At 32.8% G+C, this 26,253-nt stretch overlaps 1 protein-coding gene across 1 annotated transcript; it reads right to left on the bottom strand.

Annotated features, from left to right (window-relative positions):
- Nucleotides 1–1,698: 1,698 nt before the first annotated feature.
- On the bottom strand, nt 1,699–25,530 carry Ir11a (Ionotropic receptor 11a). Its single transcript, XM_072528032.1, has 4 exons — nt 25,247–25,530; nt 18,167–18,308; nt 12,340–12,621; nt 1,699–1,926 (listed from the first exon to the last, which is right to left on the bottom strand). The coding sequence occupies exons 1-4, from the start codon at nt 25,528–25,530 to the stop codon at nt 1,699–1,701; spliced, it is 936 nt and encodes a 311-aa protein (XP_072384133.1).
- Nucleotides 25,531–26,253: the final 723 nt, after the last annotated feature.

Genomic DNA, 26,253 nt, shown 5'->3' with positions numbered 1-26,253 from the left:
TTATATAAAGTGACGTCACTTATATTTAAAATTTCCGGAACGTCAACGTTAGAGTTCAAATTTTCTTAACACAGCTAATAATACGAAACCCATACAGAACTGGTCGATCTTTTATAGGCGTCAACATGGTGTAATAATCAGAAAAATGTAATCATCCATATAATGGAAATTTTAGAATTATATTGATTAAATAACCAAAGTCATTTGTTATTATTAATATTATAAATTTTATGAAATAACTCTGTAAGTCTAATATTCCACAAAATAATAATTTTAATTAAATAGATTAGACAATTGTACGCAACTGATACGGGAATACTTCAAATTTAGAGTAAGAATTTTGTTTATGTTTTGATTTCTTACACAATTTGATCATAATATAATATATATTAATAAATTGTATTTATAAATACATATTAAATTTAGATTAATAGCTTTAAAAACTAATTATTGTTGTGTATTGTGATTGTGCTATGCCAAAACAACTAATTAGTCTGTAGAAAGCTGATAAGGTTTTATATAAGATAGATTATTTTGAACAAAAAATAATGGCGGGACGTTTTTACTATTAAAGCCCTATTATAATTTTGAATTTAAATGTTTTCTTATGTATTTTAGTGTGTTGCAGTAGTCTTAAAACTAAGTGTATTTACTGTTAATATAATAGTTTGACAAATAGTTGACATTTTAAAAATTCCTCACTTACTAACTATTCTGATGTTTTGGCAACGCTGTGGGGTTCTGATGTCGTAAATCTTGAATGACGTGCAAACATTTTTATATGAAAAATGCTATATACCGTTTCTGATTCATTTCCCATGTAAAATCCCATAAGAAAATGCTAAGGTTTATTCCTCATTTTTTTCTCATTTTTTGAGCGTTTTGTGGTGGGAGTAGAATATTTCGTCGGATCGTGACGTATGATGGATCATTGGGAAAGAGAGGGGTAGCAAATATGTTGAGACAGAACAAACGGTATTACTAAGAGGGAATTACATCATATCTTCTTTGTTGTTGGTTCAATTGGAGCGTGTGATACGTTAAATGAAAGGGAAGGATATCACAAATACATTAAAATTATCCCTTTTTAATCTTTCATTTATTTTTTTCTTGATGTTATGTATTTTCTAACATGGTGCACTTTAACTGAGAATTCCTATTGGGCTCTTCTAATGCTATTTTCCGAATAGATAATCCGGAAATCGTTTTTAGATTAGAAACCGGATTGATAATCGAAAAATCGAATTGGAAATCGAAATTTTAAAGCAAATGTAAAACGTAATTCTAATTACAATTAATTGTGGTTTAATCCCATACAAAATAGTATTTAACTTAAACATGCCACAAAAAACAGTCCCAAGTAAAAATAAAGAAAAAACTATCAGGAATCATTAAAGTAATCAAAGGCCTGAAGCAAGGCTAGTAACGTTATAAACTCCACATTTTTTTTCATATGATTGTCTGTCCATATTTTCATATTATGCCAAATGGCTAGGACTCTCTTGTTCATATATGTATGGCTAGAAGATAGTATTTACAATATCAATGTTATTTCCAGTGCAGAACTGGAGCAATCTCTAACCTTGCTAATTCCTGTTTCAAATGACAAAATTTCTAATAACTCCCCAACAACTTTCTTTCTCCCCTTCCTTTTACCCTAACAGGGTGTCGGATTCCCCAACAACTTAAACATCTGAATTAACTTACGATAAAAGAGTATCCCTTGGCTATTAAATCTTCAAGTTTTGTAGAAGTTGATTTGCCAAAAGTGAGGTAAGTTTTAATAATCGCATTAAAGTAAGCATCCGACGTAACATTTGCTATTAGCCATGCTGCTAGTAATAATTTAATTATACCTCTATACGGCATTTTCTTAAAGTTTGCCAATGCATTGAGTGGTCGATCTGCTAACACTCCGATAGACACCTAAAAACAAATATGTAATTGACTTTATTTTGTGCCACAGTTCTTCATGGTGTTTGATAGACATTTTAGTTTCACACTTTTTACAGTTCAATATTCAACATAGAGACTTTAATTAAATGAAAATCCTTATAATAAATTAATTCCATCACCTTTTCAATAAGTATTGTTTTGGCCGAACCACGATGAAAAAAAACCTCTATAGTGTATTTTTATGTATGAGAGAGTAATAAAACAATAAATTATGTATGCAAATCCCTAAACTGTTGATACGGGTGACTCAATGAAAAACAGATATTTGTCAACAAGTTTACAGAAGTATATAGAAAAACAATTTTAAATTGAGTATGACCACCAGGTATAAAGGTTGGAGCAGAATAGAATACAATAGTTGTGAGGGTTACTAATCCCTAAATAAGGTTGCCAGTGTCGGAGTGATGGAGGTTAACAGGTACTAATGAATTTGCAAGAAATGTAAGATGTTTATTTTATTGGTTATATATAACCAATAAAAGTTTAATAAGTACCTACCTATTTGCAAAATAAAGTTTAATTTTTTAGATAAAATAAAACGTTTTATTTTATCTATTTGCAAAATAAAGTTTAATTCTTTGCCTATTTGCAAAATAAAGTTTAATTCTTTAGATAAAATAAAACGTTTTATTTTATCTGAAATGAGTGCATTCCACGAAGTCAGGGTTTTAACAATCAAACATTTGATTCTTTAATTCCAGGAATCTACGACAGTAATTGACTAGATAATTACCTTCTAAACTTATTCCACAGAAAATGTGATACTGGGTTTTTCCATTTTGTATATAGGAAGGTCCAACTGGCGTATTCAAAATTCTTAACAGTTTACTAAAAGTAGGTACTTCAGTTGCAAGGTGCAGTTTATTGTGTATACTAGTGTTATGGAAAATTTGGAAGTGCCGTGTAAACGCCGAAAAATTGGTCCTCTGACAGTTAATGAAAAACCATTAATATTTAATTGTTTTAAATCATTTACAGACAAACGTTTATGTGAAAGTATTGATGAGACCGTTGAGTTAGTTAGCAGTACACTTGGTGTTGAGAAATCTACGATTTACAGAGTTATTAAAGAAGAGAAATGTGGTAGTTTTCAAATGCCACGTAATGCTCCAGGGAAACCAAAATTTCAAATAGAATATCATTTTAAAGAAGGACTTCGACGGAAAGTGCATGAATTCTTCTTTAGACAAGAATTTCTAACATTGGATAAAGTTCTTGTCTCAGTTCGAGATGATAAGGATTACCTAGAAATGAGTCGAAGTACGTTATGGAAACTTTTGAAAGAAATAGGCTTCCGCTGGAAAAAGAATCCCAGAAAGTCTATTTTATTAGAAAGAAGCGATATTGTCATATGGAGAAGACATTTTCTAAGAACCATAAAGGAAATGAGAAACCAAAAAAGAAAAATATTTTATCTTGATGAAACATGGATCAACGAGGGTCATACACCAAATAAATTTTGGCAGGATGAAACTGTTACAAGTCAAAGGCACGCTTTTGTAAATAACTTATCTAATGGTTTAAACCCACCATCAGGAAAGGGACGCAGGCTGATAATAGTACACATTGGCAGTTCAGACGGTTTTGTTGAAGGTGGTTTATTAACTTTGGAATCAACTCGTACCGGTGACTACCATGAAGACATGAACGCTGATGTCTTTCAAGAATGGTTCGAACAAATGATAGATCTTCTTCCTAAGAACTGTGTAATAGTAATGGATAATGCAAGTTATCACTCCAGACTTATAGAAGGACTGCCCACAACCAAGTGGTTAAAAAAAGACTTGCAGAATTGGCTGAGTTCAAAAAATATTACGTACCATCCCGGATCTATAAGAAAGGAACTTTATTCGTTGTGTGCCCTTCATAAAGAAAAATTTAAAAAATACGAAATTGGTGAAATTGCCAAAAATCGTGGAATGACAGTACTTAGATCCCCACCATATAATTGTGAATTAAACCCGATTGAACTGGTATGGGCACAGATAAAGAGTGAAGTTTCAAGAAAAAATACCACTTTTAAAATTCATGATGTTAAACAGTTGTTTTTGGAGGCCGTAAATAATGTAAAACCTGAAAACTGGGAAAAGGCAGTAAATTACACTATTAAAGAAGAGGAAAAAATGTGGAAGCTGGACAATATTACTAATAAAATGATCAAGCCAGTTATTATAAATCTTGGTTCTGAAAGTTCATCTTCTGAATCTGATTTGGATTTGTAACAAGTAGCTGTAAGTTTTATATTAATATTTTTATTCATCTATTTAACATACCTTAGACGGTTTTAAAAACTCTTTTTCTCTTTTGTAATTTTTAAAAATTAAAAAAAATGTGAATTTTTTAAAACCCTTTTTAATGTAGGCCAGTCAGTTCTAATATAGTGTGTGATAAAAGAGGTCACTTTTGTTTACATACACATAACACTTTATAACACTGAAATAATTCATTTTTTTTTTACAATTATTCAAAGTAATTTTTCAATTAATCTTGAGCACGCCCATGGAGTGGTCGGAGCTACCAGTTAAAATTATGCTAATTACTCTCTCGTTCATAAAAATAAACTATAACAAAGAAGAAAAAAAATTTTCAGTGGTTCATGGAAGGAAAAACATATGATTCATGGAAGGAATATTACTTGAGAAAAGAAAATGAGAGAATTGAAGCAGAATAAAAATGAAAGAAAACGAAAAAGAGAAGAAAAGAAATTAGAGACACTAGAAAGAAATCTAAAAGTCAAGTGATAAAGAGATGAATGAAAATAATTTCGCAATTGACGATTATGTGATTATAATATATAATAGTCCAGTCGTCAGAGAGTTGACCCCTAAAAATCATACGAACAAGCTGAATTTTCCCAGAATATTAATTTTGGGACCTCAAAATCGATGCAAAAAGGTTTACTACTTTTACCACCGGACTTCCCCCTAAAACCATCCTAGTAGGGGGGTAAAAACACAAAAAAATCAATTTATCAAGAATCTGTACGTCGTAGAAAAAATTGTTTTAAATAAAAAATTTTAAATAAAAATGTTTATTATGACATTTTGTGTAGAATGAACAGTTCTCTCAGAGGCAACGTTTTTAGCGACCGTCGATTTTGAATGTCAGTTACGTGCGCGAAATCAATGATCAATAAAATTTGTATCAGCTCGACGGTAAAAATTCGATACTTTTGATTCAAGTGTCCTATCGAAAAAAATCAAGACGCGTTTTAAAGGTAAATAGTGCGGCTTTTGTATGCAGTTTTTGTTTTTGGCCGCAAATAAACTCAGTTTTAATAAAGGTGTTAAATAAACAAATGTGGCGCGATTTTTGACATTTTTTGAGATTCTCTGGAGATCAATAAAATTGATCACTCTCATTAACCAGTCGTAGTATTTTCATTTTTAGAGGTTAATCTCAGCGGCGGCTCGTGGCATAAAAAAGTGGTGAAGATGAGGAAAGCTTGCCGGACCAAAAGGAGGTTTGGTACCTACGTCGCGCCCAAAACTCATTAAAAATTTGTTAAAAAAATGTATAGAGTTTAGGGCCCTAATAACTTGAAAACAGTTTTTTAGGCCACTTATACTAGATACGATTCGTTCTGCTTGCCTGGGGTATTTTAGTTCTGAACCTTGACATTTCATTGAGGGTTTTTTGGCGATTAAATCACCACGCCTGCTTAAACGGGTTGGTGAGTTTCGATTCAGCCGCCCACTCTGAGTCAGATGCTGATTGCAGCCGACCACTCTGGATCAGACGCAGATGTTTAAAATACTGGTTGGTCGACCATGTAAAAGAACATCCCTTTTATCTTCATTTTTCCAATGCCTAAACAGAGTCTCTAATATATTACACACCAAGTCATTAATTTAGCCACCATTTAATACAGTCTTCTGCAGGTAATCATGCAGGATAGAGTCGATGGCAAAAAGGGAATAAGTAGAAAGAGGAAATCATGGCTGCGAAATATTCGAGACTGGACAAACATGACTGTAGACGAATTATTCCACGTTGCAAAAGCCAGAGAAACTTTTAGAAACGTGGTAGCCAACCTCTGTTAATGGAGACGGCATAGGAAGAAGAAAAAGAAGTCATTAATTGGATTTATGTCTGTCTAAAATTATTTTTGTTCAAACGAAATCCACGAGAACACTTTATTCCGAAATCCGAAACAAACCACAGAGAAATGTATTAATAAAGTGCACTAAACAAATAAAATTAATACTGTGACTAAACTAAACTAATAAATACTATACTACATATACACTATACTATATAAAAAATATCTATAAAATATACTAAATTTCAAAATATTGTCGCTGAGAGAAATTTCCGAAAAATAGGAATACCAAATACACATCCAACAGTGGGTGAAGACGAATAATATATTTATAGTCGGAACTGCACTCACCAGTTTTCTCAGCTATCACTAAGGATAGGCTGACGTCACGTTGCCATGGCAACCGTGAACGCTCATGCAGATGCATTCCGAATGTCAAAAATTATATTCACCTATTCCTAAATACTAAGATTCAGTACACGGCTAGTGACACAGGTCAGGACTTGACCGTCAAGTACGTACCGCTAATAAAGCTAGTTGTCTTTTTAATTTTTAGAATAATTAAAAGAGAATAAATAATTGATTTCAGAATTTAGATATAATAATGTTGCTTTCATTTTTTATTTATTTGTCTCAATTTAATTATATTTTTTTGGTGAACCTCACCTTCACCTACTTCACCTGGCCGGCCGCCGCTGGTTAATCTTTAAAACCTATGACATGAAATTTTAATTGTGAGTTTTGGCAACAAATATGAGGTATTTGAAATATCAATAAAAAACGAAGAATTTACTGCTTTACATTTCAAACGATCGCATGGGAAATGCCTCCAAGTAGATGATTTAGGAAGTAGTTTATAGCAGAAGTTTTGTTTTTTTTTTGAAAAACGTACTAGTTTTACTGAAAAAAAGTTTTAAACGTTGTACATTGTTTGTTACGTGAAAGTTTAATTCCAGCGCTTTTTAAACATATTTCAAATGCGTCATATTTGTTGCCAAAACTCCATCGAGTTAGAATCTATGGAGAAGCTATGAGCATATTAACGTGTGTATTAAAAACGGCGTCAGTAGGTGTGGCTAACGTCCATACCAATATGGCGGTGGGATCAGGGCCTGACTCAATAATATTAAAACTACTATACAAATATGAGTAGATATTCAGAAGATTTAATCATAATCTAAAAAAGTGCAATACATTTTTAATAAACTATGATTTATTTATCCCTCGGTAAACACTAAAAACACGACATATTATACATAAAGATAAATTAATACAGTCAAATAACAAGTTGTATCTGAAAGAGATAATAATATAAATAATATTTTAAAGGGTAAAATAAATATACGGTATGAAATAAAAGAAATACGTTCGTTTTACAACTTATATATTTGATAAATACAAATTAACTGACACTTAAAAATTTAGTTCAATTAACAAAGTTAGAAAAGTTATTATTAAAAAAACAAAATTGAATATCTGCCGAATATCACAATGGAAATACTGTGTAGAAATAAAAAGAATCATGTTGCAGTAGTTAATGAGAAATTTTAGATATTTAGGATGAAGATATTCTCAAGAATAGCATAATCTACCTTATAAGATTTTTTTATGAATACTGTTAATTTATTTTTTGAAGTACGGGACATTACTTTGTTTACATATTTGTATACTTACCTGTGGAACGTTATTCCTGAAGATTTTTGATTAACATTGCTTCTGCTACTGCAACTACGTTGAGAACAAGAAACCATTATTATGCACTATCACATAAAACAACAAACGTAAACAATTATACACGATCTGTCAAAACGATCATAACAATATGGCCGAAGTGAGGTCGTTTTAGTCACGTGATGCCCTCTCCATATATTCTAACTCGATGCAAAACTACAAACTAAAATTTCGTGCTGTATGTAATGAAGGTTAGGCTCTATTAATCAAAACTTTATAGTGGCCAGTCAATAAAAGAAAAAATGTATTGTATTGACCTCATGATAATCATAAAAAATGGAAAAAATCGCGTCACGTATTTATTTAATACCTTTATAAAATCTAAGTTTACTTGCGGCAAAATACAAACATTTCATACGAAAGCTAAACTCTTTACCTTTAAAACGCATTTTGATTTTTGTCGATAGGATACTCTAATCAAAAGATATCGAATTTTTACCGTCGACTTTCTGAGAGAACGATTCATTCCACACAAAAAGTGCGTATTAACATTTTTGTTCAAAATTATCTCAGCTACATTTTTTATTTTAAACATTTTTTTACGGCCTTACAATTTTTGGTAAATCGATTTTTTTGCCTTGTTACCCCCTACGAGGGGGTTAGGAGGAAATACGGGTTAAAAGCGGTATTTTTGCCCCTTTTTTGAGGTCCGAAAATTAATATTCTCGACAAAATTCAGCTTGTTCGTATGATTTTTAGGGGTCAAATCTCTGACGACTGAACTAATATAAAATTTCTGAACCAAGATAATTTTTTTAATGTTTATTTTTGCAATAAATCTGAAAACACTTAATATTTCCAAAACAGTTAACAATGGGTAAACAATATTATCATGAGATATATCTAGAATATACTGAGGAATTCAAAAATTAAATAATATAGGTATAAGGTGTTGTATTTGAAATAAGAAAGTCGGCATTGGCCACTGTTAGGTGACACACCCTGCATAAAAAGTTTTTGTTACAAAAAAATCATCTTCTTCTTCTTCTTAGCCTTCTGTCGTCCATGTTTGGACATAGGCCTCTCCCAACTCCTTCCATCGGTTTCTATCCTGAGCAACATATTTCCAATTTGTTCCGGCTATTCTTTTAATGTCATCAACCCATCCCATCTGTGGTCTTCCTCTTGGTCGTTTACTTTCGTAAGGTCTCCAATGTTGTATTGTAGTATTCCAACGTTGGTCTTTTTGTCTAGCAGTGTGGCCCGCAAAGCTCCATTTAAGTTTGGCAATTTTTGTTGTTATGTCCTCGACTTTTGTTTTGGATCTTACCCAGTCGTTTCTCTTTTTATCTGACAGTCGTATACCTAACATTGCTCTTTCCATTGTTCTTTCTGTTGTGGCTAGTTTATTCATGTTTGCCTTGGTTAGGGTCCAGGTTTGACATCCATATGTCATGATAGGAAGGATGCATTGGTTGAACACTTTGCTCCTCAAGTATTGGGGTATTTTGCGGTTCTTAAGTATCCAACTAAGTTTTCCAAATCCTGCCCATGCTAGTCTTGCTGTTCTAGTAATTTCCGCTTTTTGGTTCTCTTTGTCAAGTTTCAGGATTTGGCCTAGGTAGATATATTCCAGGATTGGTTCTATCTCAAAAAAATACCCAACTTAAAATACCAATAGACTTTTCCGAGCGTTTTTTGAGTAGGTACACCCCTATTTATCTATTACCGAATTTATTTCATTTGGCTGGTCCAGTCTGTATATAAAGAGTGTTTTTTAGACGTATAGAAGTGTAAGTTAGTAACACTTTTTTAATTGTCGGCCATTTTGATAGCTGTCAAGTGATTTATGTTAAGGTACATCATCACCTAGCAAATCGTAGATTCCTAGATTCGGTGAGTGGGTCCAAAACGATATTCCCGTTGATTCTAATTTGCATAAGCGAATTTTGTTTAGCGATGAAGCTCACTTTTGGATGAATGGCTACGCCAACAAACAAAACTGCCCTATTTGAAGTAAAGATAATCCTCAAATGTATGTTGAGAAACATACAGCAACATACTATTCTCTATCTATACAGCCCTTTCTGTCCAATTTTGGACATAGGCCTCCTCTTCCTTCTTCCACGTCTCTCTATTGTAGACAGTTTATACCTACTTCGGGCATGCGTGTTTCTTCAAGTCATCTGACCATCTCATTTGTGGCCTTCCTCTTTTTCGTTTGTAACTATATGGTCTCCAGTGTATAATCGTCTTATTCCATCTGTCGTCTTTCTATCTTATGGTATTTCCAGCGAACTTTCACTTAAGTTTAGCTATTTGCGATAATACATCGGTCATACATATCGGTTCAGTTAATATATATGTTCAGTATTTGCCTTTCCATGGCTCTTTGGATCTTTGCTATTTTTTCCACGATTTCCTTTGTAAACGTCCAAGTTTGAGAACCGTAGGTGAGAACAGGAAGTATACATTGGTTGAAGACTCCTGTTTTTAAATATTGGGGGTATTTTCTATTTTTCAGTATATAGAAAAGTTTTTCGAAGGATAACCAAGCCAACCGTATCCTTCTCTTTATTTCTCCGGTCTGATTTTCTTTATTTAATTTAACTCGTTGTCTCAAATGTACATATTCTTTTACTTGTTGTATAGTTGTTTGTGCAATTTTAATTATTGATTCTTCTGGTTGGTTGGTCATAACTTTCGTTTTATTATAATTCATTTGTAGACCTATTTTTGTTGATTCGCTATTTAATTCATCCATCATATTTTGCAATTCTTCCCTTTTATCTGTTATTAATACAATGTCGTCTGCATATGTCAAGTGATTCAAGTATTGGCCATTTATGTTAATACCCCGTTTTTCCCATTGTAATTTCCTCATAACGTCTTCCAAAGCTTGACTGAATAGTTTGGGTGATATAGTGTCACCCTGTCTGACTCCTCGCCGTATATTAATGGGCTCCGTTTGTTCAACTATTTTGATGGATGTTGTTGCTTGATCATATATATATATATATATATATATATATTGGAAATTAAGTCCGTATATCTATAGTCTATTCTCCCATTTTTTAAAGACTTCTTTACTGCCCAATATTCCACCTTATCGAATGCTTTTTCAAAGTCTACAAATGCCATATACATTGGGATTTGATATTCGTTGGTCTTTTCAATTAATATTTTTATCGTAAGCAGATAGTCGCCTGTACTGAATTCTTTTCTAAAACCGGCTTGCTCTCTTGACTGGTTATCTAACTTAGTTGTTAATCTGTTTGTTAGTAGTTTAGTTAACAGTTTGTACATTACATTCAGTAGCGTTATGGGCCTATAGTTTTTCAGAGTTTTTCTATTGCCTTTCTTAAATAGTAATAGTGGTATTGCATCGTTCCATGTTGTGGGTATTTGTTTTGTGTTCATTATTTTATTCATTAGTACATAAAGGACTTCCACTGTAGTTTTCCCCCCATTTTTAACATTTCCACAGTTATTCCATCTTTCCCAGGAGATTTGTTATTCTTTATTTCTTTGAGTGCCTTTTTTATTTCTATTTTTACTAATTTCTGGTTGTAGGTCAGAGTTAAAGTTCTTTATTTTCAGTTGTAACTGATTACGGATTTCTTGGGTTGGTTTTTGTTCTGTTTTATAGAAATTTGTATAATATTCGTGCGTTATCTGTAAAATTTCTTTTATATTGTTGGTCTCCACTCCTTCTTTGTTCTTTATTCTATTAATTTGTATGTTTCCCAGGTTCTGCTTTAAGCACTTCATGTTTCTATTTTTTTCAATTGTTTTCTCTACCTGTTCTTCCTGTACTCTCCGTTTACACTCCTTGATATTTTTTCTAATAGTTTTGTTTATTTCTTTGTATTCCATTTTATTTCTGTCTCCTTGTTCTAGTAATTTACTTCTTGTGTTTATAAGAATCTTTGTTTCATGGGATATGAAACTTTCTTTTTTTTGTTGTTGTCTGTGCTATTTCTTTACCCATTCTCATTAAGTTTCAGGAAATATCATGTTTATTTCATCGATATGTTTGTGTTCTATATCTTCCTTGGTCGGCAATATTTCCTTTATTCTCTCCTCGTACGTCTGTTTTTCTTGTTTTAGTTTTTCCATGTCTAATTTCTGATTATTTTTCATTTTCTTTCTTGTTTCAAATCTATTATCAATGATCAGCTTGGCTCGGACTAGTCTATGGTCGCTACCAGTTGAGAAGCGATTTAGAGAAACCATTACATCCAGAAAAACTGACTGTTTGATATGTTTTATGATCTGGTGAGATCATTGGACTGTATTTCTTCAAAAACGATGCTAGCCACAATTTTACAGTCAATGGTGACTGCTATATACGTCAGATCCAGCCATGACGGTCATATGCCATAAATTATATTTAAATTATAATGTCAAAAGACAATCTTTCGAAAAAAGTAAATTTCATGTCAATTTATAAAAATCATCTTTGTTTTATTCCATTTCGTTTTTTATATAAAACCACAAGTTATTTAAAAAGTTTATTGCTTAATCTATTCAAAATTTCTGTAAATAGTAATTAAATAAATAAATATATAAATTAATCAAAATATGTACATATGTGGCCCGCTAGAAATTCTTAAGAAATTACATGTAGCGATCAATAATATGTTAAAATATATCAGGAAACAACATACCTCTATATCACGTCGAAGTGAATATTGACTTTTATACAATCTTGTTGATATATTTAAAATAAACCCAATGAGTATCGTAAAAACTATTAAAATGGGTAGATAGTATGTTTTTAATATCTGATTAATTAGTATTTGACTGATGCCCAAAGAAGAATCATTTTCGGCGAAAAATATGGAGACGTAGGTCGCAAATCGGTAACCCCACATAAAATCATACACTGCAGATCGACTTTCCGTTATCACTGAACCTCCTGTCAGTATATCAACACGTCCTGCTGAAATCTAAAATAACCCAATTAATATATACACACAACCAAACTTATTTGGAATCACCATCAATTTTTTTTTATTGTATAATGGCTTTGGCATAGCCAATTAGCCAGACTATTTGTGGTAGTTACAATTTTTGATTTTATTACCTAAGCCTATTTATAATATAAATTTACAGGAAGTAGTATGTTCGTATACACATTTAATTTTTGACATATTTACAATTTTTGATTTGAATACCTAAAACTACTTATAATTTAAATTTACAGGATGTTATGTATTCGTAGATACATTTTAATATCTGCTTATTATTTGAAAAAAATAATTGTATTTAAATTGACAGGCAGTGAACAATTTAGCTCAATTAGTTTTTCATACATCATTTTTATACTTTGTTTGTACTGTCCACACTCCAATATAAAGTGCTGCAGATTTCCCACTTTACCACAGGAGCAATATGGGTTATCAGTAATACCTATGCTCTGTTTGTATGCAGGAGTGAGTACGTGGTTTGATCTTATTCTGTTTATTGTTTTTATAAATAACCTATTTGTCTCATATTTATCATCATCTATTTCACACTAATATTTATTTCTTTTGAAAAAACTTGTTATTGTTGTGAAGAATAAAGGTTTTTATTGAAAATAAACAAACCGATAAAACAAAAAGATAACACAGCTTGGTATGTTCTAGATTATTTGCGTTGGTTGTAAATTAAACGAAAATAAATAAACTAACTTTTGCGTTCAAAAACGAAAATATGCCTATGTGAGGTGCAATGGGGAAATATTATTGGTCTTGCGAAATATCGTAGAAAGATATAGCTGCAGTGGTAGGCATAATATAGGGCGTTGTAGCAAAAAACTTTGTTAGGTATCAGGAAGTAGAAACGCTCAAAAATAGACCAAGACAAAATCGCCAAAAAGTAACAGCGGCTCGCCACGATTGTTTCATTGTCCAAGTAGCGAGATGAGACCCAACAATTTCTTACCCGTGGCTCCAAAGGCAGTGTTGAAAGATATATGTGTAAATGTTTAAATTGAAACGATAATAAAAATATTTCGTGCCGAAGGACTTTCACGAGTTCCAGAATTATTAAAGCAGCACAAGATTGATCGCCTAAATTGGTGTCTTGGTGGAAGTGTCATGTTTTTGGGTGGCATTAGGATGGGTGAAAAAACTCCTTTAATTACCAGCTAACAACAGCTCGCAGATATGTTATTATGTATTTGGTTAGACACCTGGGGTTAGGCTCTAGAGAGGTATAATAGGAGAAAATTTAATTTTCATGAATGATAATGCCCCCAGCCGAGTAGGTACCTACAGACGTCCTTGAAACAGAAGATATCACTGTTCTTAAAATAATAATGATTAGATCTCACAGGGACAATCCACAAAACACCGCACAGTTAGTACAAGCTGCTCTTGAAGAACGGAACACTCTATGTTGACAAAAAAATTAAGCATTGACTTTAAACAAATAGTTTCAATTAATTATTTCAAGAATATACTGTTTTCTTTAATTTTTATATATTAGTGATTAAATTGCTTTATAGACCAATAAAGTTGGTAAAAAATAAGCCTTTTTTTGTAACAAGTGTACAGACGGGAATAAACAATTAAGACGAAACACTTTTTAAAGATTTAAGAACTTTTCAAAATACACTTCTCCAAGAAATTAACGCACCACTTCAATATATCAATTTTATTTCTAAACAAGCAAAGAATAAAAAATAAAACTTTACCAGATTTATTCTACATTTTATTAGTAATTATAACAATTTGTCTAATCATCAGAAAATGTTGAACTACAGGAGAAAAATAAAATAAAACGGAAAATTCTAAAAAAATAATGATAAGAAAAGTAAACTAAAATATGAAAAAAGTCTTAATAATGAGTTTTTCCACCTCTACTACGTATAACAGCCTCACATTGTTGGCCCATACTTAAAATTAATTGCCGTATTTCATTTTGGTCTAGTTCTCTCCAAATCTGGATCAACCTCTCTCCCACTTCCTGTTTGGTTGGATCGGTGTCGCTCTTAATCGCCTACCCGCGATTTAAATCCGGACTATGTGCTGGCCATTCAATAGTGTTAATTTCTACCTCTTCTAGATAATTTCTGACGATCTGTGCAACGTGAGGTCTGGCATTATCTTACATTAGTAAGAAATTTTCACCGATATAAGGAGCGAATGGTACTACATGTTGCTCCAGGATCTCCAATATGTACCTTTCAGCTGTAACAGTTCCATTTTGTATGACCACTAGGTCCGTACGTGCGGTCAAAGAAATATCACCCCACACCATAACGGATCCTCCACCAAAAAATGTGGTATGAGAGAAGTTACATTGAGCATATCGTTCGTTGGGTCGTCGCAACACACGAACACGTCTGTCGTTATTGTACAAACAAAATAGGGATTCATCAGTAAATAGCACCCGTTCCCAGTCAGCCTCTAACCAATTAACGTGTTCCCTGGCAAAATGTAGTCTCCCCCTTCGATGCTCTGCAGTTAATAGAGGACCTCGGGTGGCAATCCTAGGTGTTAAGTTGTATTCCCTAAGTTGCTGGCGAACAGTTTCAGTACTAATTTGTATAGCATGCACGTCTCGAAGCTAAATTTGTAGACTTCGATGTGTTACAAAACGTTGTCGAAGGGCAGAAATTCTTAAAAATCGATCTTGAATAGGGGTAGTTACCCGGTTTCGTCCTTGCCCTGGTCTGCGAGTATGATCCCCTGTTTCGGGAAATCTTTCTAACACTCGTGAGACGGATGTGTGGGATACATTAAACCGACGATCAATTCTTCGGTAACTCCAACCTTCTTCCGACAGTATCACTGCTTGAGCACATTCATCTCAGGTTAAATTACGTCATTGACGCTCCATAATAAAAACAATTAAAAATTATCAACAATTAAACAGTAGCCGAATAAAATACGTGAACACTTGGAAATTAGTATATTTATAGAAGTAGTACATTTTTTGCTTCTTTTTGTTTTGTTGCAAAAAAAAACTATAGTGATAAAATACAGTCAATAAATATAGAGTATACGAATAGCATATACAAGGGGCTTCCAAATATAACATTACAATGGAAATTTTTATTAACGCTAATAAAATATTTTAATATTTCAAAGTGGTGCGTTAATTTCTTGGAGAAGTGTATATATAAAGCTATATATATATATATATATATATATATATATATATATATATATATATATATATATATATATATATATATATATATATATATATATATTGATATGATATAGGAGAAAGAAAGGTATTGTTTAAAAAATTAATTTGTAAGTTATATACTAGATAATTTTAGATATAACAAATATTTGGTTGTTTTAAATAAATTATATACTAGAGAATTTTATAAAAATATATTTATGTGAGGGCATTTTTAATAAATTAGCATATAATAAGTGTAAAAAGTTGTATTTTAATGTTGTAAATATATTTAAGTGAGCCATGTGCATAGGCAACCAACTATACAGTAAATTGACAGATAGAAATTAATCATAATACGAATATAAATGGGGTTATAATAATAATGTTAGTTTAAAATGTTTAATTTATATATATTTAATGATTTAAATGTTTATTCTGATCTGAAAAGCCTAAATGTCAACAAAATTATTAATAGAAAAGAATGGAATTCTCTGGATCACCGGAGATGGCCATGTTTGCGAAATGGTTTGTTCCAGAAAATTCAGACATGTATTTAATAGAACAAATTGGAACATGATCTCTTACCAGATGGTTCTAGAATATCCAAAAAGATATAAATACCCGTGATTTGGATTCAAGATGGCAGTTTTTAGTCAGAAGTCAGGCCAGTTAATTATGAAAGTTAGTAGACACATTTAGTTAGTGAAGTAAATTGTTCAGAATTTTCAAGAAGTCAGTCAGAAAAGTTTAGTAAGAAATATGAAAGTTAGTTGGAGTCAGTGAATCAGTTACAAATAGTCAAATTGTTTAATATAGTGAGTTAAATGAAGATTAAAAATTATACATAGATTCAATGCACATTTATAATAATACACAAATAATTATTGAAGATTATAAAAGTATATTAGAAGAATATTGGATGGACATTGGAAGGAATTAAAATTATATTATGATTGGAGATTAGTATAAATCAACTTATAATAATTGGATATTGGTATATTGAAAAGAAGAATAAATATAAATGGTGTTTGCTGGTGGTGTATAAATGCTGGTGAAGAAAACTATATCTTAAATTGGTAGAAGCTGATAATTGGAAAAAGTAATTTCACAAAAACAAGGATAACCGAAGTACGAAGACATTCAGTGATGATTAGAATCTATATAGTGGAAAACAGTTCATTTAGGCATTCAGTGAAAGAAAGGTACAAAATTTTGTTAATATAATTTAGTTAGTGTCATAACAATTTCAATTTTGAAGATAGTTTGTTTAAATTTTACATTGTCTATAGAATTTAATTAGTTTTATAAGAATATCAATTTAAAGATAGTTTATTTTAAATTTACATTGGCTAGGTTAGATATATATGTGTGTTTCATAATAGTTATAATAAAGATAATTTAAAAAAGTACTTACAAGCTAATTCTTTGAGAACCGCGATAAAAACCCTATATATTATATTATTAAAAATACTCATTGCTCATCATTCAAACAAAAGAACACATAACAATATATATATATATATATATATATATATATATATATATATATATATATATATAAAGAAGTACTTGTGACTCGTTTGGAAAAAGCAGCAATTTTTATTTACTAAACTAATTTTATTTGGTGAGTTAACAAAAATTGTTTTTTCTTTCTAGTTCAACTTTGTAAGATATTTTGTCTTTTTTAGCAGCTCTTGATAATAATTGTAAACACAATTGAAAGCTCGAGATAAAAAATAGTTAACCAATAGCCCTTTTATTGACTCCAACCCATCCAAAACAGTCAACATCCTGAACCGTACTTTATTTATTATAAAATTAGTATTTCTTGGGTTTACATTCAATAAGTAATAATAAATTGGAGCTACGTCGGCAGGAAACCCATGTCTTTGCCAAGGTTCTAAAATGTACAAGACTAGAAACAAAAAGTTATTGTAAAATATATAAAAAACCAAAACGTAAAACGGGACACTGACGTTAATGAATTGACAGAAGTAAAACTTGATATCTGATATCTCATGGTTTACTATTATTAGTATATAATTATTTTTATATGGGCGTATCGTTGGTGTTTTCGTAAAAGGTAAAGTGGAGATATGTTATGACTTTAAGAGTCTTTTATGGTGTTATATTTATTATGATTTAAATCAGATTGAAATATATTTTATTTAGGTTCTGTATATCTTTTTTGTCAATAATTGCGTTGGTATTTCTTTTTTTTTGCGATCTCATCCTTTTTTTTTGTTTTGTCCGATTTTTAAAATTTTGATATTTTCGAAGTCAAATTTATGCTTGGTAATTTTGGTCTGCTTTCAAAGGGTAAAAAAACTTCAATAACCGTTTATACAAAATTTAAAAAAATATACTTACCTCACGGAGCCCGAGAGTTTTCGCTCCAGTAAGGTTTTCTGCTCTGAACTGTTTAAATCCCAACCTAAAATTAAGCTTTTTTCTCAAAATGTTCAAGAGGAAGTAGTCGGTACCCCACATAACCATTTTTTCAGATTCATTTCTACAATAATACATTAAAATATAATTAGCACATATTCATATATCATACTTTTAGAATATTTAAGCATTTTTCTGAACATAATTTACTGGACAATTTAAAAAAGTCATCTTTGGTAATGTTTCCAATCCTTGTTGGCAATATCGCCGACCTATTACTTCGAATGCAATAGTGTCTAACAATAGAACAGTATACTTAAAAATGATATATTTGCTGAAAAATAACAATAAGTAAGTATTTAAGAATAATAAGGACAAATATATGATTGAGCAGTGTCTTCTTTTGGTAGGCAGCCCTCATGTAAGTAACACAAGCAAACGCTGCATAATCAGCTACTCTATCCTCGTTACATATTTTACAATACCAGTTTTCCTTGGTACTCTAAGAACCTTTCTTAGATACTTTAGGTAAATTGGGTTTCTTACGAGTGGTACTGGTTTTATCGGTGTCGGACAGATCTTTTGTCACAACTTGCTGTCTACCGACTATTGACAGCAGCTTTGTTTTTGCTCGTGTAGATTTTTGTGCCATATCTGGAGTGGTTAGCATATCTGAAAATAAAGTGTTATGTTTTTCTTCATCTGATGGTTCCTTCTCACTGAACTCTATATCATCAGAATCACTGTTGCTTGTCGATGACCCTGCGGTAGAGCGCTTTTTAATTTCTGTTGGGTGTCTGCCTTTGAGAAGAATGTGCTCGAAGTGGATAATTCCTGGATAATGGTTCATAGGGTCCAATATTGTGATCAGTTACTGTACTGCCTGTATATGCCTGTTGCCAAAATTCTCGATTTGATGTTATCAGGTGTCACGGACTCATCCTATACTATGAAGAAAATGGTTCCGAAACGTGGCTTTATTATTAAGCGATCTATGTTTTGAGTCCGGTATTTTAAAACCGCATCGTCCCCGGAATGCTCGAAGCATCTAAAAACAGCTTTATTTATGAGCTGGAGCTCATGTGTTGTATTGCTGGTAAAGCAACATAGAGTAATATCAAGCTTATCTGCTTCTTGAACAATAGAATATGCGAGATAAGAAGAAGCACTATCAAACAATAATAGACAGTTGACAGCTGATTTGTACTTTGCAAAATGGCGGAACCAATCTTTAAAAGTCTCAAATGCCATACCGTCTTTAGGTGTCATCATTACAATTACACCAGGAGGTAATGAATCTGACCCTTCTGGTTTAAGTCATATGCCTTTAAGTAAAATGAAGGAGGAATAGCGGTACCCATAGCGTTACCACAGGATACTGTTGTAATATTCTGTGCATGTTCATTTGCCACTATGTGTACTCGTTTGGCACCTTTCTTTCCAAAAGCTGTTTGTTGTTGATGTAACGTTAGGCGACATCCTTTCTCGTCCATATTATATGTGCATTAAGGCTTATCCAATAAACACTTATCAGTAAGTATTTTCCTAAATTTGTTTGATTTTTACGCTCTTGCAGGATTCATGTTCTGTGCTCTACGATGCCTAATTTCTTGGTTTCGTTGTAGAAATCCTGGATTTTTGGTATTATTTAACAAAAATTGAATACATTGAATTGAACACTTTAGTTGTTAACGGATATCCGATCTCTGCTAAATGAACTATCCTTCTACATTCTCTTTGTACATTTGGCCATGGTATTACGTTTTTGAAGTAATCTCTGTGCTCTACGAGGAACTACATAGTGAGTGCTTGCCTTGTTAACAGACCAACCATCTTTACCGGCTGTGATGGCATTTCGCTTATCTTTTTCCTTTCATTTTCCTCTTATTCCTTGATTTTGGAATTTAGGCATATTCAAACTGCTGAAATAAAAGGCTAACTAAGTATACGTATGTAGAACATGGAATATTTAACAATAAAAAAATAAAAATTAAAGTATAATCATAAAAGGTCAGTTAAGTATATGTAGAAACCAAATTACAAACAATTTTTGTGCATGTTAGTAATATCGCCAAGTCCAATAAATATAGTACATAGAACATAGTAGTATATTATGGTCATAATCATACTCCGTGTTCAAGTAACAAATTAATTAATTATTTTATGTTCTACATATACTTACTTTACTTACTTAATCAGTAGACCCATTTGTACCTTTCGGTATTTTAAACGGCCCAACACCGATTGAATCAACAAATTCAATTACATCTTAGATCTAAAGTTTTTGATGCATGCATTATTCCGATATTAACTTATGCGGCACAAACATGGACAATCACAAAAAAGAATATGAATATACTTAGAGTTACTCAACACGCGATGGAAAGAGCAATGCTAGGTATATCACTTAAGGACAAGAAAACAAACACATGGATAAGACAGAAAACCAAAGTCACCGATGTGGTGCAAAAATCAATAAAGTTAAAATGGGAATATGCTGGACATGTAGCTAGGAGCGATCTAAACAAATGGCACAGATCAATTTTAACCTGGAGACCATACCAACACAAAAGACCCAGAGGCAGACCTCCTATGAGATGGACAGATGATCTGAAAAGGACTGCCGGGAAAAATTGGCTATAAGTAGCGTACAATAAAAAACAATGGAAAGGAAGACTTGCAGAGGCTTATGTTCAGATGTGGACGTGACGGCTAGACGAAGAAGAGGAACATATACATGTTGCCATTTATTATTTAGCAAACGTACATTCTGAGAAATTAAGAGTTGGCGATATTACCAAGCTGGCGTTATTACCTACACATGTACACATACCTTAAATCCATAAAAGATAAAGAAATCGAAACCATCATTTAAACTTTGTAAGATATTTTTACTGATGATTATCTTAAGCACATGGAACTTTTGTAAAAACATCCATAACTGGTATGCTGTTGGTCTTGGACAAAATAAGTAGATCATGTTCTTTCATGTTTTATATACCGTCCACACTGACGCACAGGGGGTAGAAATGCAGGCCTATGTAAATAATCTAGTAATTATTGTAAGAGGAAAAGATGGTAATGATTCAGCATACTCCAAAGAACATTAAATATCCTTACTACCAGGATATGTGGTGCGACAGGGAAACGCTCTCTGTTAATGTTAGTAAAACAGTGGTAATCAGTTTCACAAGGAGACGAAACCTAGATAATCTGGATGGCTCTGTATGGAGAAGCTCCAAATTTCTAGGAGTAATTCTAGATAAACGGCTTACATAGAATGATAAGAATAACCAATAGGAAAGTTTTTCTTTGGACATTTCAAAGGATATGTGGGAAAACATGGGGTTTGAAACAAAAATTGATGTACTGGCTATATATGATTGTAGTTAGGTCTATGATTACGTATGAAATACTAATATGGCGGTCTCAATGCCAACAAAAAAGCACCAAAGAGAAACTGAATAAGCTTTAACGACATACATGTTTGATCATAACATGAGCGATATCGACCACCCCAACAGCCTCCATGCATGTCATGCTTGACCTCACTCTATTACATATATAGATGGAGAAGGAGGCGAAGATAGGAGCATACAGAAGGCAAATAAGATGCAAGGAAGTAGGGCAAAAGAATACCAAAATCAAATCTGTAGAGGTAATGAAAAATCTCAAAATAAAACAAATCTCATAATTTTAGATCAATGCTGATACACAAACGGCTCTAAAACCGATAAAGAAGTTGGAGCTGGAGTATATGGAGAGAAACCAAGGCTAATCCTTAGTGAAAGCCTATGTAATCACTCTACTATCTTCTATGCAAAAATATATGCTATATAAATGTGCCTACAGGAACTAATCCCAAGGAACTGCAGGGACAGTGGCATTTAAGACACTTGAATCGAATCAAATTGACTCCAAGTTAGTTTTAAATTATCTTCAGAATTTGGTTCGGATTGGAAAAAGAAATAAAGTAAGTTTAGTCTGGATATCTGAACATACTGGTATTGAAGGCAACGAAAAAGCGAACCTACTTACCAGGAGAGGGAAAAAACGTTATCGGACTGGGTGGAATGGATGAAACGTAACCACTGATACCAACAAGTTCGTCTGAAATACTAGAAGGCGTTTATACATAAACATTCGAAGAAGAGATCCAAAGATCAACTAGATATGGATCTAGGACGCAGTGTGATATGCGCATTGTCGTAGGTCTCCTATCAGGACCCTGTCGATTCAAGAAGCACAGGAAGAAAATCGGGCTGGTAGAAAGTGCCAATTGCAGATTCTGTCAGGCTAATGATGAGACAGCGGAAAACGTTCTACCCATGGATGGAAAGGATAAGGTTTAATACATTTAAGCATTATCAACTCGAGCCCTACGACTTGGTAGAAGTGTCACTTAAGGTTAACCTAGAGATGAGCCGCAATAGACCCCTTAGGCTGAGTTGAACGGTGGTAAACTACCTACTCATATTGAAACTAACCTAATCATCCTTCTTGGTCACAATAACCACCGGTCTATTGTAAAGTGATTTGATGGGTCGGACGTCACCTGCTGTGAGTATTTCCTGGACTTCCTGAAACATTATTTGTTTCTTTGCCGTGGAGCACTTGTAGGGCTTGGTGTTGATTGGTCGGTTGTCTTTCTGCTCAATTTTCATTTTAAGTGCCATTATAGTTGGCCGGCATAGACGGCCGCTGAAAACGTTATTGTATTACTGTATTAATTATTACACCGCATCGAAAGCAAAGATTGGAACGGTTCTGCTGGATATCATGGATTTTCCAGTATAACGTGGATATGGATACAGTCTCTACATGCAGACATTTTTGCGGCATGTTTACGTTGGCCTCTTCTTGTTTCAGCTATGAAATTTCTAATCTACCATGATCTTGACTGTCGTAGTCCCTAAGCTTTGCGACTTATTATCCGTACAGGCCAGCTGAATCACCACTAATCGTGTCTGCAATTCTCCCGTCTAGATCAGTCTTTTCTATACGAAATTTTCAGAAGTGCCGGTGTCCATTAGGACTTTGACTCTTCTGGAGTTTATCCTCAGTCTTTTTATTTCTGAATCCACTTCTGTGTGTGTAATGGTGTGTCCTTTCTCACCTTTCGTTGTCATCGTAGAATTGGTGTTTTCATTTTTAAATAGCTTCTTTATATATTTTCGTCTTACAAGTTTTTTATCAGTTTTAAGTTATAATATTGTAGTCTAATTCCAAAATTACTCCTGAGCATTGTCTTTAGTATCTTGTTTTATTACTTTTATTTTACTATGGAGATTTTTATGTAGTCATCGCTTTACGTCGTTTGTAAATAAATTACATAATTTCCTTAAAAAAATATGTGACTTAAATGGCGTAACATTTATAAGTACATAAGCAGAATGGAGAAGACCCGTGCCGTCAAAATAGCAAGAGATAACTCAGTCACCAATCGGCAGAAGAAGTATCGGACGACCGCACAAAAGATGGAGAGACAACCTTCCTTAGAGGTATTAATCCACCAATGAACAAGCAGAATTGCTTATAAAGAGGAAGAAGAAGAAGAAGAAGAAGAAAAAGAAGAAGAACAACATTTATAAGGATCAAAGGGGTTGGCTTACCCATGTTATACTCCACGTGGAAAGTAAAAATAATAAATTTTATTACTAAAGGGTTTAACCTAGGATATTCTTCTTCTTCTTCTGGTTCCTATCCGTTTCGGATGTTGGAAATCATATTGGCAATCATGACCTTGCTCGCTGCGGCTCGAAACAGCTCCGTTGAGGTTTTCTTAAACCATGTTATTAAATTCCGCAGCCATGATATTCTCCTTCTACCGGGTCCTCGCTTACCTTTGACTTTACCTTGCAATATAGACTGCAGCAGGGAGTAACGGTGCTGATTTCTCATAACGTATCCCAGATATTGCAATTTTATGCGTTTGATCGTAAACACAATCTCTTCTTCATTTTTTCTAGAACTTCCTTGTTCGTGATCCTTGCTGTCCATGATATTCTCAGCATTCTTCTATAAAGCCACATCTCAAATGCTTCAAGTTTTTTAATAGTGGTGTCTGTAAGCGTCCATGCCTCCGCCCCGTACAAGAACACAGAGAAAACATAGCATCTCAAATGTCTCATTTTTGTATCTAGGGATATGTTGTGACTTTTGAAGATGGCGCTCATTTTGTTAAAGACCGTTCTTGCCTTTCCTATGCGGCACTTTATTTCCTGTACATTGCCCCACTGTTCGTTTATAATAGTTCCCAGGTAGCAATACTGTTTTACTCGCTCTATCTGCGTCCCATTAATGTAAAGATGAGCCCCATTTATATTCTCCTTGCTGATAATCATTTGTTTCGTTTTGTGGGTATTAATGTTTAGTCCGTACTGTTGACTGTACTCGTTTATTCTGTCCATTAGCCTCTGAAGTCCCTCTAAACTATCTGCTATCACCATGGTGTCGTCGGCATATCTAACATTGTTTACTCTTTCACCATTTAGAAGGATGCCTTCGTCTATTCCGTAAAGAGCCTCGTTAAAAATTTTCTCTGAGTACATATTAAATATCAACGGCGATAGGATACATCCCTGTCTAACTCCGCGTAGTATTTTTATGTGATCTGTTTCTTCTCCGTTAATTTTCATGTATGCGGTCTGATTCCAGTATAGTTCCGAAATTATTCTGAGGTCTTTGTCATCCAGGTCTGCTTCTTTTAAAATGTTTATCATCTTTTGATGTTGAACTCTGTCAAATGCCTTTTCATAGTCGATCAAGCACGACTAGGATATAGAAAACATTTATTAAATTAAAAAAAAAATTATACCAAGTATTAAATAAAATAGGGCCAGTAATATTTATTTAATTTTCAAATTAAACGTTCTGCATTTCGAAAACTTTTGTTTGAACGTCTTATGTTGAAGCAGAAAATTTTCTGTTATTTTATATCTTATTTTTAGGGGGACACCTTATATACTAAGCTGGTCTTTATACTGCACTTGATGTTTTACCGAAATTGTGAAATTTGGAAAATATTTTTAGGTTATAGTGTATATAATAAACATAACTTACTTTATGGAGATATACGGAGGGGAGTCATCATAAGCTACAATTAGTTTTCGATTTTCAAAGTTTCGAAAATAATTGACTATTTTCGTTTTCATAAATTTGTAAACGTCATGAATATCTTTTCTTGAATCGAAGCGTATACTATTTTTTAGATATTTCCTACTATGACCGCAGAAATAAAGAGTTGTTTGCTGTAAATCATAAACAAAAGTAGGAAAAATCTGCGTTCCTCGAAGGCTGCAATGTTTTGGTGATACTGTATCTATTATTATTAATGCCATATCCATTTTCAACAAATTACCGGAAATGTTTGCAAACTTCTCGTAGTCACGAAACTCATATAATAGGACTATGTGAATGTAGCTTCTATCTTTTGGCCTCGAAGGAATATTGGTATGGTCTAGGTTGATAATAACTATACCTAAAATGGGGATAATACTTTATCTACTCTATTCGTGGTATGGTATAAGAAAACACAGAAATTTTAGAAATTCGAATTAAATTATTTTACATGCGTTCGACTCGAATTTGGTTCAATCCCAAACATGATATTAGTAAAATAATCATTAAGCAAGAGAATTTAAATTGTTTTTGTAAGCAGTCAGATATTTGCAAGACTAAGATATATACTTTATTGAAGAAGTCGAAGAAACAGAACTAAAACGACCAAAGAACTAGAAGAAATAATAAATCGCACGTCACCAAGAGAAATAATTGAACTTATCAAAAAAAGTTCAGTTAAAAGATTCAAAGAAAGCACCTAGTCCAGACGAAATCACTAACAGAGTCCTAAGGTATCTTCCTTCGAAAGCAGTTGTATATCTGACAAACATAACAAACGCAATAGAGGCTCTTCTCAAACCGATGAAAGGAAGCCCATGTAATCATGATGACAAAGCCAGGAAAAACCCACATATTTCTGAAAAATTACAGATCGATTAGTTTACTTCCATAAGCCCGTAAGAAAGTAGGGCAAGTCATTCAAACCAGACTCCAGTCAGATACAGACA

The sequence above is a fragment of the Diabrotica undecimpunctata genome, chromosome 1 (genome assembly GCF_040954645.1).
Source record: "Diabrotica undecimpunctata isolate CICGRU chromosome 1, icDiaUnde3, whole genome shotgun sequence".
Lineage (NCBI taxonomy): Eukaryota > Metazoa > Arthropoda > Insecta > Coleoptera > Chrysomelidae > Diabrotica > Diabrotica undecimpunctata.
Note: the sequence above shows the minus strand (reverse complement) of the source record. Positions and strands in the feature narration are given on the sequence as shown.